Source organism: Aethina tumida, chromosome 3 (genome assembly GCF_024364675.1).
Source record: "Aethina tumida isolate Nest 87 chromosome 3, icAetTumi1.1, whole genome shotgun sequence".
In the NCBI taxonomy this organism is placed as follows: Eukaryota; Metazoa; Arthropoda; class Insecta; order Coleoptera; family Nitidulidae; genus Aethina; species Aethina tumida.
The window spans coordinates 7,494,261-7,508,928 of NC_065437.1; the positions used below are offsets into that span (position 1 = coordinate 7,494,261).

The window sequence follows — 14,668 nt, forward strand, 5'->3', positions numbered from 1 at the left end:
TCACCAGATAATCGGGCATCAAAAATTTAATTTTTTTAAGGCGTGATTGTTGAAACGGTAGAACTATAAAATTATTTGATTGGATTTGTTTTCACGTTTGTGACTCCGTCGACGAGGAAAAAATTCTAATCCGACTGAGTTGTATATATAATATAAACATTATCTAGGATAGTTTTGTGAGAATTTCGTACGGGGTGGTATAAAAAAAAATAATTGTGTTCATAGTCGTTTAACTGTGGATTTTAGTTCGATAAAAATGGATCGTGAAAAATGATTATTATTGATATTATTGCATTGTAAATTAATATCGTGAGACGCGTTAAATTTTCAGTTTGGGACTCAGATTACTTGAAACGATTGAGAACTGGATATTGTGGCGCAGGCGCTTTTTTTCTTAAATTAACTTACAGAAATTCTACTTTCTACGGATTTTCACTTTATCATAAAAGACTGTAAATAAATTTGTTAACAACTCAAAAATAAAGCGCGATATTATTTGTTTAGAGTAATTTGAGGCCGTTGTTTTCGTTCTCTATCCAATCAAATTGGGATTTATTTAATTGATGATTTTCTTTCGAAAATCCAGTATTAGTGAAAAATTTATAGAAAGTTTTGTAGACATAAATAAATTTAGGAGTTATAAAATGGTCGGGAGTTGTGCAATTACTTTGTAGGGTAGTTAACCCTAAAACACAATGGATAAATACCCGTTTTAGTAAATAAGAATTTAGAACAAAAAATAAAAACAAAACGTTTGGGTTTACGAAAAAAACTTAACCACAAATTTCGGTGACATGAAACCGGGACGTATAGTTAAGAATTTTCTAAATGAATTTACATAAAATTAACTAATCTATCTAACAATTATTCGATAGTGTAACCTTTTCTTACAAGCTAACTAGGACGAATATTATATGCATGGAGTGAAATCGGATTATGTGGTATTAAAATAATGTGCTCTAAAAATCTGTCTGTTTTTGTTTATTATGTTTTCCATGTTATGTTATGTTAAATTTTGTAAATTTGTACGTAATTGATTTTTCAAATAAAATTTGTAGTAGCACGGTGATAAATACGAATCGACGATTCTGAAGTTTTTCATTAATTTTTAACGATTTATGTTCTGGATATTGTTGTGATTGATATTGTCAAGTGATTTTGAAAGATTATCGTTGGATAAATAAATGTAGGTATAAACAAATATGTGTTTTATTTCTCATTTTGCTATATTTTTTAGAACTAATCAAAATCCTTTTATTGCAATATTGTTTATTTTATGTTATTTTTAGTCCAATTTGAAAAATCTCGATAAAACAGTTCAACGTTCAACAACAATCTAAACCGCGTAAACATTGATCCCAGTTTACTGTCGACCACTGTGTCAACCTGTTGTTTGTTTTTTGCTTGGTATTAACCTATTGAGAATATCGAAAAATGGCTGATGTAGATGGAAATACTGTTTTGGCGCAAGCTTTAAAAGATCAGGTATGTCATAAAATACTTTTTGAGATATTTACATGCCATTTTGTTATTTGAAGTAAATAGATTAAGCGACGATATGCATATAGGTGTCTGTATTTTGATTAAACGTTCATAACACCTTTGCATATGTTTCACCTATCATCTAACAGATGTCACGTGACAACATTACAGGAATAATTTGAATTTATAAATTTATGGAATTGAATATGTGTTCGGAATCGTTGGAATTCCAGTTATTGAGCTCAGTATGGCATTGCAACAAGTTGGAATTTATTACGTAGGAATGAGAAACGAGCAAGCAGCTTGTTACTCAGCCCAAGCGATTGGTTATTTAACAGGCACGCCTGGAGCTGTTCTGGTTGTCTCAGGACCTGGTCTTTTGCACGTCTTCGGTGGCATGGCCAACGCTCAAGTTAACTGTTGGCCACATCGTATAAAATGAATTTAGACGATAAAAAACGTTTGAGAATAATTTTTTTTAAGGAACAGGGAAAAAATATTTCAGAAATAGCTAGAGAACTAAATGTTTCGGTAAGAAATATAATTAGGAGAATATGTTTATAAGTAATTTTGTAATGTTTTTGCTGTCCCCAATGTTGTATACCTTTGTTGATATCAAAGTTTGGGGGCGTTCTACTAGGTTTTCTGTTGTTTATCGGTTTGGTACTATCGGATGCACATTTGTGATGTGATTGCTGTGAAGGTTCGCATTGAATTGACAACACATCTGGGAATCGTATCTTACGATGTGGTGGGGAGTCGGCAGTGCACGGTAATGCAGACAGAATGTGACCGTATACGGCCTAACGTCAGGAAAGTGGCAGACCACTTATGCATCCGATAGTACATGTCGATCAACATCAAACTGAGGTTGACATGTTTCTCCCCGTCGTCGTCTGACTCTTTTTCGCCGGTCATGACCAACCAAGCAGAATCAGGATTCGTCAGAGAAGACGACTTGATGCCATTCCGCATTCCAATGTTGTCGTTCTCTACATTACTGTAGTCGTTGCTCAGTGGTCAGAGGTGGTACAAGATGGGACCGATTTTTTATTTGTGCCTCTTCGACATCCTAGGTACCGGGTGTCTTTGATTTTGGGCACTATCAAACCACGCTTGATAACGTCTCAACAGTAGTTTCTGTTTGTGTGATTATCGATTCGTCGAAATCCGTCTCTCGGCCAATAATTCGGCCTCTTTAAAATATAATATAACAAAATTATGATTTGTGGTAAAAAATAAGTTTACATGAAAAACCCTTTACCAAACACTATCAATATTTAAAAATGTTTTAAACAAAATGAAATTTGACCATCTCCTTCTTGTTGTTGCAATTTCTTTGTCAGTGAGTATATTAGAATCTTGTTAATATAATTATTCACATTGTGTTAGATTATATTTTCTAACGATAGACCAAAAATACCCAGGATCCACTTTAATACATATATTTAATAACGTTTTTACAATATTTAATGTAATACGAATCTAAACAACCATTTTCTTCTTTGTCTCGAACCAGAATGGTTATTTTAGTGTTCCCATTATCGCGTAGCCTCCCCGTTACCATCTTTCCAGGAATTCCAACATTCACATTGACTTGAGTACGGCCACTTCCAGCAATCCCGGCATCCACGTTGACCTGGGTAAGGGCCATGTGTTCTTAAGTGCTCATGGAGTCGTACCTGTTATGATCGTAAGACTCCTATTTTCGAGAGGTCAAGCTTTCACTGCCGCGTGTGACTACGAACTGATGGCTATAATCGATCACAAGAAGGTTCGTGGTAATAATTTTCTGAGAAAAATGGAAAGTTAAGTAGTCCGATCGTCGTTGGAGTATGGTTGACTCTGATTTAAAATTGATTGATTTGTAATGAAGTCACGAAAGATCCATAATCATATACGCGGATTGGATTGTAGCTGTGTTGCCCTGGATATAGGATTTGTTTAAGCTTGAGACATCTTTACTTGACGACCTATTATATTTAAGGTATTACCATGTATTCGAATAAATTTGATCGTGAATAATTTCTGCTTGCAGGTCATCCTTCCACGACGACCAGACGCTTAACAGTACAGTAGATAAAATTGTTGATCAGTGATTCCTTGGTGACACCCAATTGCTCATTAACCGGTCATAAAATCGCTGTACCATTGCATTAGCTGGTCGATAAGGGGCTTTGATGCATAGATAAGTAGTAAGTATCTGCCAATCGTAGCAGTTGCTTCAACAGGCATGACCCAAATTGGCGTCCTTGATTAGTGATAACTTGGATGAATGTGCCAAAGTTCCTTCTACCATGAGTGATCCAAAAATTTGAGACTAGAATTGTTTTTAAATTCCTTCAGTTCCATGTCTCCTTTTAGAAGGGTATGTGACGTGTGTCGTATATGGAATGAGACCTGTACTAAGCAAATATAATTGACTGTGTATGTGCTGCGAGATGTCTGGGTTCTACCATTAACGGATGTTTTATCGAGATGAAATCTAAAAGCTCTTTAGTTGCAGTTGCTCCTCTGTCTCTATTGTAAACTCAGAGGTGTAGAAAAAATGGCTACTAGGACGTATAATAAAGCAGTCTATACCAGATTTTCTTTATACGCTCCAAAAGCTCTAGTTGTCTTCATCTTCCTATTAACTAGGAGAAACTTTCTGATCTGTCTTTGAGAAACTTTAAGTCGGTGTGTTTAAAGACGTTCAGGATACTCTACGTATGGGTTTCGTCGATAAAACATTCAACTGAACTACGTAGTATACGACACCCTCCTGTGACGAACCGTCAGAAAAAATTCATCCAACTCGTTTGCCATGGGAAAACTATAATTTTATCTTACTCCGGGAATAGATGGCATAAACAGACGCATAGGTCTAAACGAACAATCAGTGAAATTGAGATGAGTTTGGCTCATTGTACGAACGACAAGAATTTAGAGACGAAACCTTGCAAAAACAGCAATTGATATGCGACTGATTTTTTTGGGTTTTCATTGTTTCGTTTGTGAATATTATCTTTTCTGTTTGTGTTAAGACAAATAATACCGATATCTATAAATTAATTATACTAACAAATGATACCGAATTTATAAAAATAATTTTAAATAGTGAATAAATGTCGAGATTAACCTATTAGACATAGTGTAAGTCTTTACTTACTCCAACGAGTTGCAATGTCTTGTTTTTTTTTTTTTTTAATACGGGAAGACTTATTATTTCTTATTACATTCGTATTAGTTCGTTCACTGCCGGTGCACTATGCTTAAAATGTCACACAATACAACTACACTATTCTAATATCTGCATGATTCTTCATTTTGGGTTAGCCCATCCTTCACAGATAAATACAAAGTGTTAGCCACGGACGGATATTGAGGCTTACGTAAATGATCATTTACGGCTGATTTTACATTCGCACCATAGGTCGATACCACTGTGACAATCTTCCGGTCAATATTCGACATGGAAAAAATTTCCCTTAGTTTATAACCCTACACACTTCTTCATAGATTATTTCTTTTCAGAATACACCTGATCCTACACAGAATTAGAACCATTAACATCAGAACATTTTTTTTTTGAACACAGAGGGGAAAGTCTAAAAACCCATCTCTGGGTACCGATCCGCAGAACATGACCAAATGTCAGACACATGAAAATTCATGTAGGAATATCAAGACATATATGCGAGAAATACATGGGTTTACTGATCCAGAAGAAGCAAGGCAGGCTGTCAACTGGTTCGGAAAGAATAAGACCAACCGAGGAAGATCAGAGATTTTTCTTGGAAAGGATTGGAATTGCAGTTGGATCCGGTAACTTCCCACTGCCACTGGCTCGTGGAGTGGTACTGAGCCCTAGGACACGATAAGGTGGATCTATCCTGGGGATCAGAACATCGTTGGATTATTGAAATATATTGATTATGCCCAACACTACAAGTGTAAAATGTGTCCAACGATCGAAATGGGCTACGTACCGATTGCTCGAAATATCGAATGCTTGAAATGATGGATGCTCGAAACGGAAATATCCGATGGCATTCAAACTTAATAGTAGTAAAATATCAATTGGTACATAAATATTAAGGTGTTTTATAATTTTTGGATGTAAATGAATATCTTACAGCTTAGCTTTGTGTAAAGAGGTTTATGTATTTTAATTTTAAGATGTATGTAATATGCGCAATATAATAAACGGTCAATATATAAAACGGTCTCAACATGCGTATTATTCTCTCAGCAGTATTACATTAGTATTAGAAAATATGACAAGGATATCACAGGAAGTGTATATACACAATTTAAAATTATATATCAAATGTATTAAACATATTTAAATTTTTAACAACAATATTAGTAATATTTTGACAACAGGCATCGAAGATCTTAATTGAATTCAGAAATGGGGAAATGTAACACAAAGTAAATGTGACAAAGACGTCATAGGATGTGAAAAATGTACATGGATATTAGTTAAAATTATACCTATGAATTGCTAAAACCATTTAATTTTAAGAACAAATCTGAAGTATTAGACTATTATGATGATGTGAAAACCTTAATTTATTTACCAAATGTATGTTACCAAATAAGTTAATAAACACTTTACTCTAATATAATATTTTTAGTTATATAAATTACTTTCTATTTATTTATAAACTTAGTAAATATTTTAATAATGTGTTTTACTTTTTTGTCATTCATATTAATTAAAGGAGATTTATTGACATTGATTACTATAAATAGTTAGTTAAATCCAGAGAACATTATTACAGTTTATTAATTATATAATAATACTCTTACTAGTAAAAGGAAATGTTTGAAAATAAGTGATTTTGTTTTTAAAATATATTGTTTATTAATAATTAATAATATTAAAACACTAATTTTTCACCCATTTGATATTGTCCTAATAGATAATGGCTAGGGTTCATTTGGCAAGTAATTATTTGTTAAAGTTTATGCGCAAATTTAGTTTATTCTGAAATGTTTATAAAATTAATTAAACCGTTAGATATTAAAAAAGCTATTTCATACTTATAATCTAACCTAATGTGGTTGAAATAATTAAGAAATAGAAATTAACTAGATAATTTAAGCACTATGTAGAATAGTGTATATGAAAAACATCAACAAAATAATTTATACTTAGAAAATTTATAACCCAATCATCTAATAGTAGAGGTCTGCTCCACAGTTACTATATTCTCATCTAATTACTCTATTCCAGGGAATCTATCCCTTTATCCGTCTCCTTGCCTATGTCTGTTATAATAATTTTCGTAGTTTCCTCTCCTATTTTATGAGGATTGCCCCTACATGTTGTGACATTCCTATATGCGGCCTATTCCCATTCTTTGTCAGCCAGTTATCTGAATTGTTCAAATTCGTCTACATTGTTAAAGTCTCCTACCTTCATCGTCTTGTCCCGTAGCCAGGGATCCGTTTGGATTTCTTTCTCATATGTCTTTTTTTCCCTCTTTTCGTAGATTTGAGCCTCAATTCATATTTTTTATGTCGGGCTCATTGATCACAGCGATTTGCCTCTTTAGTTTTTTGTTGAATTTCTTTATGTTTCTACTCGTATTCTGTTCTATCCCTTGGTCAAGCTCCGCTGCCACCAGTGTCACCGCACTGAGGGCACCAGCATGATTCGCAGCCTCTTTGCTCTCTACTCTCCTCTTTACGATGTGTTGGGAGTCCTGGTTCGTATCTTGGCTTTCGGGTTTCCTTTTTCTGGTGTCCTCCGAGAGACTATGCCTTCTTATGGGGGAAGATCTTTTAATTGAGTCCCTCCTTTTGAAAGAGACTCCTCTTACTTCCAACTTGTTCCAAGTTCCAGTAAAGTTTGCTAACCCGTCGGCCTGGTTCCCTACCGAGGATGTACAGTTTTCTGTTTACGATCGGGCAGAACCTACACTGCCGCCACCGATGTCGACCGGTACTGGGGTAGACTGCACCGTAGTCTTTTCCATCATCTCATTGTCCATTCACCACCATGTCAAGTTTTTTTGAGACACTTTTAGTTTCCTTATCTCCAACTAGAGATGAGAACTACAAGGCCCCCCACCATGACAGGGTAGTGGCTCTCGGGGGGAACCTAATCTAACCTAACCTAACCTAACTTAAGGTAATTAAAATTAACAAAACATATTCTTGAAAAATGTAAGTTGAATATGTATTTTGTAAGTCATTTAATAGGCGGCAATTAAAATTAATTAGACATATTGTTGAAATTTCGCACGGGATTAAGTTAGAGCTAAATTTGTGTATAATTTTGAGGCAAGATCTTCATCAATAAGGTAATTAATTATACGCATGCTAATGGAGGAACGGAAGAATTTAACATGAAAATCACTCAACATCAACGGCCAATTATAAATATAATATAAATAAATCTATTTGTGAGTAGTAGTTGTTAACTTTCATTTTGTACGTAAATAGTAACGTGTTTTATAACGTGTGTTGGGTGTAAATTAATATATTTTATAATAAAAAATGTATGAAATACTTGATACAGCTAGATTTGTAAAAAAAACTTATAGTTATATGTTAGGTATGGGCAATAGTAATTTAAAATATTGAAAATGTGGCATTATAGAAAGTGTATGTACACCACTTCAAAATTTTGATAACAATCAACTTTAAATAAAATAAATAAATTTTGAAATAGGGAACTTCAACATAAAATGCCCTCTGTGGACAAATACATCATAGAAAGTGTAAAAATGTATTTATATTAGTTAAAAATATACTTATGTTTTTTTAAAACTGTTCAATTTTTTAGAAAAAATCTGAGGAACTATTATGATGATTTAAAAACCTTAATTTAAATAATGAATCATGAAATATGTAACTAGGTTTCATCTGTTATCAAATAAGTAAATAATCACTTTACTATTAATACCCTAGCAATGGTTGTTGTTTAATGTAATATTTTTGGTTAGACAAATTACTTTTTATTCATGGTTTTTAATAATTTATCTTACTCTTTTGTCCTTTAGAGAATTACACTTTATCGATTATATAATAGTACTTTTACTATTCCAAATATGGTGGGATAAAATTGTAGTTGCATGAAAATAGTAAAAGGAACAAAAATCCTGAAAATGGTTTCATTCACATAAAACAAATGCATCGTCGCCAATAAAAAAATATGCAATACAGTTTACTTTCGCCGATTGTGGAAAATGTAAATCATTTGTTATCATCTTTTTTGTATAATGATGCCCCCATCCGAACTTCATTCTTGGCAACCTATATCAGCAAACAATATATTATAAATGGCAAGAAGTGCTAAAGGTAGATTTATAAATCCCTGTCACTGAGTATAGGTTTTTGGGTCATCACATACTTCCCATTTAAAGACAGTTGCGAAAAATTCTCATTCTTTTCATATTCTTCTGAAACTAAAAATATGAGACAGTTGTAAAATTTGTTGGTAAAAATTTTTGTTGTTTAGGACTCTTTTTATTAAACAGATTTGTGATTAACGCAGAAAGCAAGGTTTCCTTAATTATAAATAGATTTAATGTAAAAACATGAATAACACCATAAAACGATAAAAGTAAAAGTATACATCACCAACATTCTTGTAATTATTTATAAACACAGGTAATAGTTGTATTGTCCGAATTGGGTCTATTTACCACCCTCACTACATAAAACGGGGATTGATAATTCCCCACACAATAAAAAAAGAACACAAAAGAGTAAATTTCTCAAAATTAAATCATCATCAAGAGATCGAGGGTATCGGAGGACACGGGGTTAGTTAAAGTTTTTAGTTTACTTGAAAGTCGGCAACACTGAAGAAGAATGTTGTAGTAATGATTTACTACTATGGATAAACTCCAAATACTTCTAGTCAAAATATATATGACAATCATTAATAGTTTAAATAAACTTTTGGTGATTTTTTATTTCGTACTTTTTATACCTTGTTATATTAGTTTAGGTATTCTATTATATTGTATTGTATTACAATTTATTTCAAATCAGAAAGGAAAATAAAGTTTAAATTGTTTGTACTTTTATATGTTTCTTTAGTAGTTCCACCAACGCTTAAAAACATCAAAAACTACTTACAGTTTAGATTGACATTTTCAGACATTTAAACAGTGTAATATCGTTATTTATCATCACGTTTTTTAAATTTATATTTGGCTAACTATAGTTCTATAATAAAATGGTATAACTATATCCTAAATTTACGATATAACCAATACTTTAAAAACAAAAGAAGAATAGTATCAACGATTTACATTGACATTCCCAAATGCAACTGTCAGAATTAGAGAGTATAACACTTACCAAATTTAACATAAAATGGGGTAAACCAGTCCTAAATGTGACCAATAACTCCATCAAGTGCATGAGATCTGTAGCAGTTTTAGATTTATTTTTGTGTTTGATTTGTAGTTTTCAGGACTTTGTTTCATCTATTAAAACTGGTGCTCATATTGGATACTTTATTAATCTGATTACAGACAGAGAAGGAAACATACTACCTGTACTTGAATCAATGCCAGCACTTCTTTTCCTTCTGGTTAATACAGGAGAACTGTATGTAATTCTAAAAATTTTTGACAAAACTCCTAGACAGTTTTATAACCGAGTACTCTTTATATTAATTTTGATATCTTTGGTGTTAATTGTACTCGTTATAATGATAATGATAATAATACTAGTGGAAGTTTATAGACCTCATCCCGATATGCACGAAGGTTTAAAACAAGGAATGCTTTCCTACTCAAACAATTCTCTAATCAAAACTACGATTGATACTCTACAAATTGAATTCCAGTGTTGCGGTAACAAAAAATATGATGAATGGTATTCTATTAATTGGAGCGATAAGAATTATTTGTCCAAAGGTTTTGAGTAAGAGTACAAACTAAAATAATAACTTTTAGTTATAAATATTTATTTTAGAGATTCTTCTAATGGAAATACACCATTCAGTTGCTGTTCGATGAATTCCTTATTCCCTTGCATTCATCATGATATTGAAAATACAGGAACTACATATTTGTATGTCCCCGAAAGAAATTTAAGTATTTCGACAACAGGGTGTTATGACAGTTTGTTAAAAACCAAAGTAAAATATGGATGGCAAATAATTGGGAATTTGTTTCTTTTAATGTTTTTAGAGGTGCTTCTTTTATTCTTCATTGTTCAGTAATGAATTTGTTTTTTAGCTTCTGGCAATTATTTTATTAAGATTTATTCAAACTGCCCACTTTTCATCAAATTTTAATTTTACTAAAGAAAAGATTTTATACACAATGTGGCTGATTGGTCGATATAGAGGAAAAATAATGGTGCCAGAGAATGCTCCAGAACCACCACAAGTGCCTCAAGATTTGATGTCTTAATAGTAGTATTATTTTATTGTCATAATTAGTATTAAATACATGCCACCATTTTAATAAGTGTGACTAAATTATCACTATGTTAGAAATTCAAATTATATTAATTTGACACCACTAACAAATAACACTAGTTAGTGTTGATTAATAAATAACTAGCTACGTTTTTCTTAAAGGAGTTATCACGCTAAAAAACCCTCGTGGTCAAAATTGAAAATCTGACCTAGAAGAAGAAAAAACCATCGAATAAATTTTTTAATCGAAAAGAAAGGAACAATTAAGAGAAGAGAAATTATTTTAAGAAAAAGAACCAGTGCAATTGCAGCTGTATTCTTCACTATCAGAGAATACATCAAATCTCGGCAAAAAATTGAAATATTATCAAGTTTCCACCTGTTGGCAACAGAATTGCAAATTTTCCCAATGTAACAGGCTGCACTGACTGTACCTCTGTTCCTACAAAAAATCTTCGAAATGGAAAACGAGTATCTTCAATTACACTGTTAACAGTAAATTTTGACACTAATTAGATAACTGCGACTTCTTGCTCTCAATGAATTCTTGTAATGAATAATGTTAAATAATTTAATACAAGTACCTAAACCTGTAGCAAATAATGGTCTAGGTAAAGTATTTGACAAAATGTAAATAATTATTTTACGTTATTTGTAACATTGGATGATTCCTAAAATAACAAAGTAAGTCCGTCATGTGGTTTTTATGTTTGCCTTTGGTTATCATGTCCTCAGTTGGCCTGGTGACTTGCTTTGTTTTCTTCTGCTATTTCGGGCCACTCTTGAATACTATAGGCTGATTTATTCGTGTCTAAACTATTCAGCAACACATCTATGGACCGTCTGACAGAAATAGGAGCCTCAACTCGTTATTTTGTATGCATTTCCATTAGAAGCAACTTGCGACCTATGGTTTCCTTTTGCTGACAATTTTGCTCATCGAAAAAAAAACGTTGATTGACAACAAACTAATGGTTGTTCTGGAGTCCCATTTTGGGTGTATATATATATATATATATATATATATATATATATATATAAACATGGATATTATCAATGAAGTTGTAAATTGAATATTAAGGAAATTGTGCAGACACTCATCAGAGTGTAAAACAGTTAGGTGTAAAGGAGCATTTTTTGTGGAGAACTTATGTGAATAATTTTGGTTTTATTTCTATTAATTTGAAAATGTTTGTTATGAATCCATAGATGGAATCTTTTGAATTCATTCTGCATGTTGTCATTCATATTCATAGTTTCTTAAGCAGTACACTAAATCATTTGCATGGATAATATGATTTTAGGGTCACTTATATATCTATAGAAGGAGCTCCAAAATGCTACCTGTGGGACTCTAGAGATAATGTCGGCACTATTACCTTAATTCTTTAATTCACAAGGCCAAATTACCTCTAATTCCAACATTATCTAAACTATTCATGAATACTTGGCGATTGATTCTGTCAAAAACCTTCGTAAAGTTTACAAAGCAAGATCATGCATGTCTTTCCGTGAACTAATATTTATTTTATTGACAAACTTTTCATAGTACTATATTTGTTTGGTTTTTTAAGTTGATATCTATTGGAATTATTTGGAATATTATGAAACTGACATTTATAAAAATTGTTTCAAAGAAACAATGATTAATAATGACAATAGAGAAATTTTCCAAGAATAGGGAATTTAGTAACCAGATCTTAGTTTTAACTTGTTTGCAAAAAATTAACCAATATTGGAAAATTGTTTTTAGATGATAATATTTTACTTGAGAGGAGGCAATCCTTAAACGCATTATTGAAAAGACAGTAGACAGACAAATGACAATAAATGATGATACTCTATGACCTACTCATTAGTTAACGACGATGGTATTCCGGATGCTTTTAAACACAGGAATTTAAAAAATGATGTTATTCGCTCAGCTATGAAAGAAAGTCAAATAAAATTGATGTCCGATGTAGGAGCAAGCGTACATTCATTTAAAATGGTTAATTAAAAAATATGTTTTACTTACCTACACCCCAGGTTATATTAAATGAACTAGTAAAAGATTCTTTTGTAAAACCCTTTGAGGGTCCCTCTTATCTTTGTCGGATCCGAGACTGCGTAAAATTTTTCTTGTTGGTATAAAAATATGGATTTATGTTTTAGTAGGATTTTTCCAATTCTATAGGTTAATTTGTGTATATATGGGAGAAAAACGTATTCGTTGTTCCTTTTATTTCTGAGCACTTATATCCGTTGGCATGTAGTGTTTTTTCTAAATGCTCTTGTACCTTAGTGAGGTGGTGTGTAGCACACATCCTCTTGACTCATTCGGTTAGTGTTTTGATGACCCCTTGCTTTTTACTTGGTTTCCGGCATACTCTGTGGTCTAAATGTTCACCTATCCTTGTTACTAGTACACCAGAGTTCACCTTTTCCAATACCATTGTGAATTTGACGTTATGTTGAGACTAGGTGTTTTAGAAATTGAATCAATTTTCATAGTCCACGTTTACATATCACGAAAGTATCATCTATGAAATGATACCAAACAGAATGTTAGAGTTTAAAAGTCTCTATCGCTCTTTGTTCAAAATTTTCCATAATGAAAATGACGATCACTGGATTTTGAGGACTGGCCATTGCTAATCTTTCAGTCTGTTCGTATAATTTGTTGTTTCTACACATCTACTATCTTTATCTGAGGCAAAATCACAACATAAAATTCCAAGAAATACCTTCCGTTGTTAGATTTTAAATGAGCAGCGTCGATGCATTTAAAGCATCGATAATGCTCCCCATAGAAAACCTAAGAAGTACCAACCCAATATTATAAACGAGAAACATATCTGGGCACGATTTGGGATTTTGATTACGCTGCCTTTTCATGACAGTTTCTTTTGCTTCATCTGTCACTTTATAAAGAGCGAAAAGCCTTATATTCAAAATTTATTAAATGTGTATAGGTTAGGTTTTTAATATATAAAAACAAAACAACTAAATACCATAGTTTGCATAAACTTTATTATATACCCGTGATAAATATACACAAGAGTGGTCTGAAAAACCTAACAATTTTTTTATTTATTTTTCGACATAGTTCTCCTTGTAACTCAACACACTTCTCCCAACAATGCTCTCATCACTCTAACCCGTCCAAATAGTGCTCGGCGTTTTTCTCTGCAACATAATAGTTCATAAAAGTGATTGCCTCCTCATTTGACAAAAATCTTTGCCCTCCGAGCGCAGTTTTTAGATGAGGGAACAAAAAGAAGTCGCTTGGGGCTAGATCTGGTGAGTAAGGTGGATGGTCAAGCAGTTCAAACCGTAATTCGTGGATTTTTGCCACGGTAACCGCTGAAGTGTGAGACAGCGCGTAGTCTTTGTGGAAATATTGCCGTTTTTTCGGAATTTCTGCTTTCAGCTTGTCAAGTAATTACGATATCTCCATGACTATCTCAAAAAACAGTCGCCATCACTTTCCCAGTCGTTTTTGCTTTTTTGGAGCCGGTTTACCTTTCGCAGTACACTGTTTTGACTGTATTTTTTTTTCGGGCGTATCCAAGTTTAATCTAGAGTAATTAATTGACGCCAAAACTCGAATTTATTGCGCCTAAATTGCTCCAATAGAGCTTTGAAAATGTTCATTTGAACACGTTTTTGGTCTAATGTGAGCAAACGCGGCACCCAATGCGCGGAGAGCTTCCTCATGTCTAAATCTTGATTTAATATGTGACAGACATGTTCTCTGGACATTTTCATTACCTCTGCTATCTCTCTCACTTTAGTTCGGCGGTCGTTTAACACTATTTGATGAAC

At 32.7% G+C, this 14,668-nt stretch overlaps 1 protein-coding gene across 2 annotated transcripts; it reads left to right on the forward strand.

Annotated features, from left to right (window-relative positions):
• Window positions 1-9,736: 9,736 nt before the first annotated feature.
• Window positions 9,737-10,893, forward strand: LOC109607179 (peripherin-2). 2 transcript variants are annotated; one of them, XM_049964626.1, is made up of 4 exons: window positions 9,817-9,846; window positions 9,905-10,359; window positions 10,411-10,630; window positions 10,677-10,893. In XM_049964626.1, the coding sequence occupies exons 2-4, from the start codon at window positions 10,001-10,003 to the stop codon at window positions 10,851-10,853; spliced, it is 756 nt and encodes a 251-aa protein (XP_049820583.1). In that variant the 5' UTR covers window positions 9,817-9,846; window positions 9,905-10,000; the 3' UTR covers window positions 10,854-10,893. The 2 variants fall into 2 exon arrangements, with proteins under 2 accessions (XP_019879256.2, XP_049820583.1); XM_020023697.2 differs by having other exon boundaries at window positions 9,737-10,359.
• The last annotated feature ends 3,775 nt before the right edge of the window (window positions 10,894-14,668 follow it).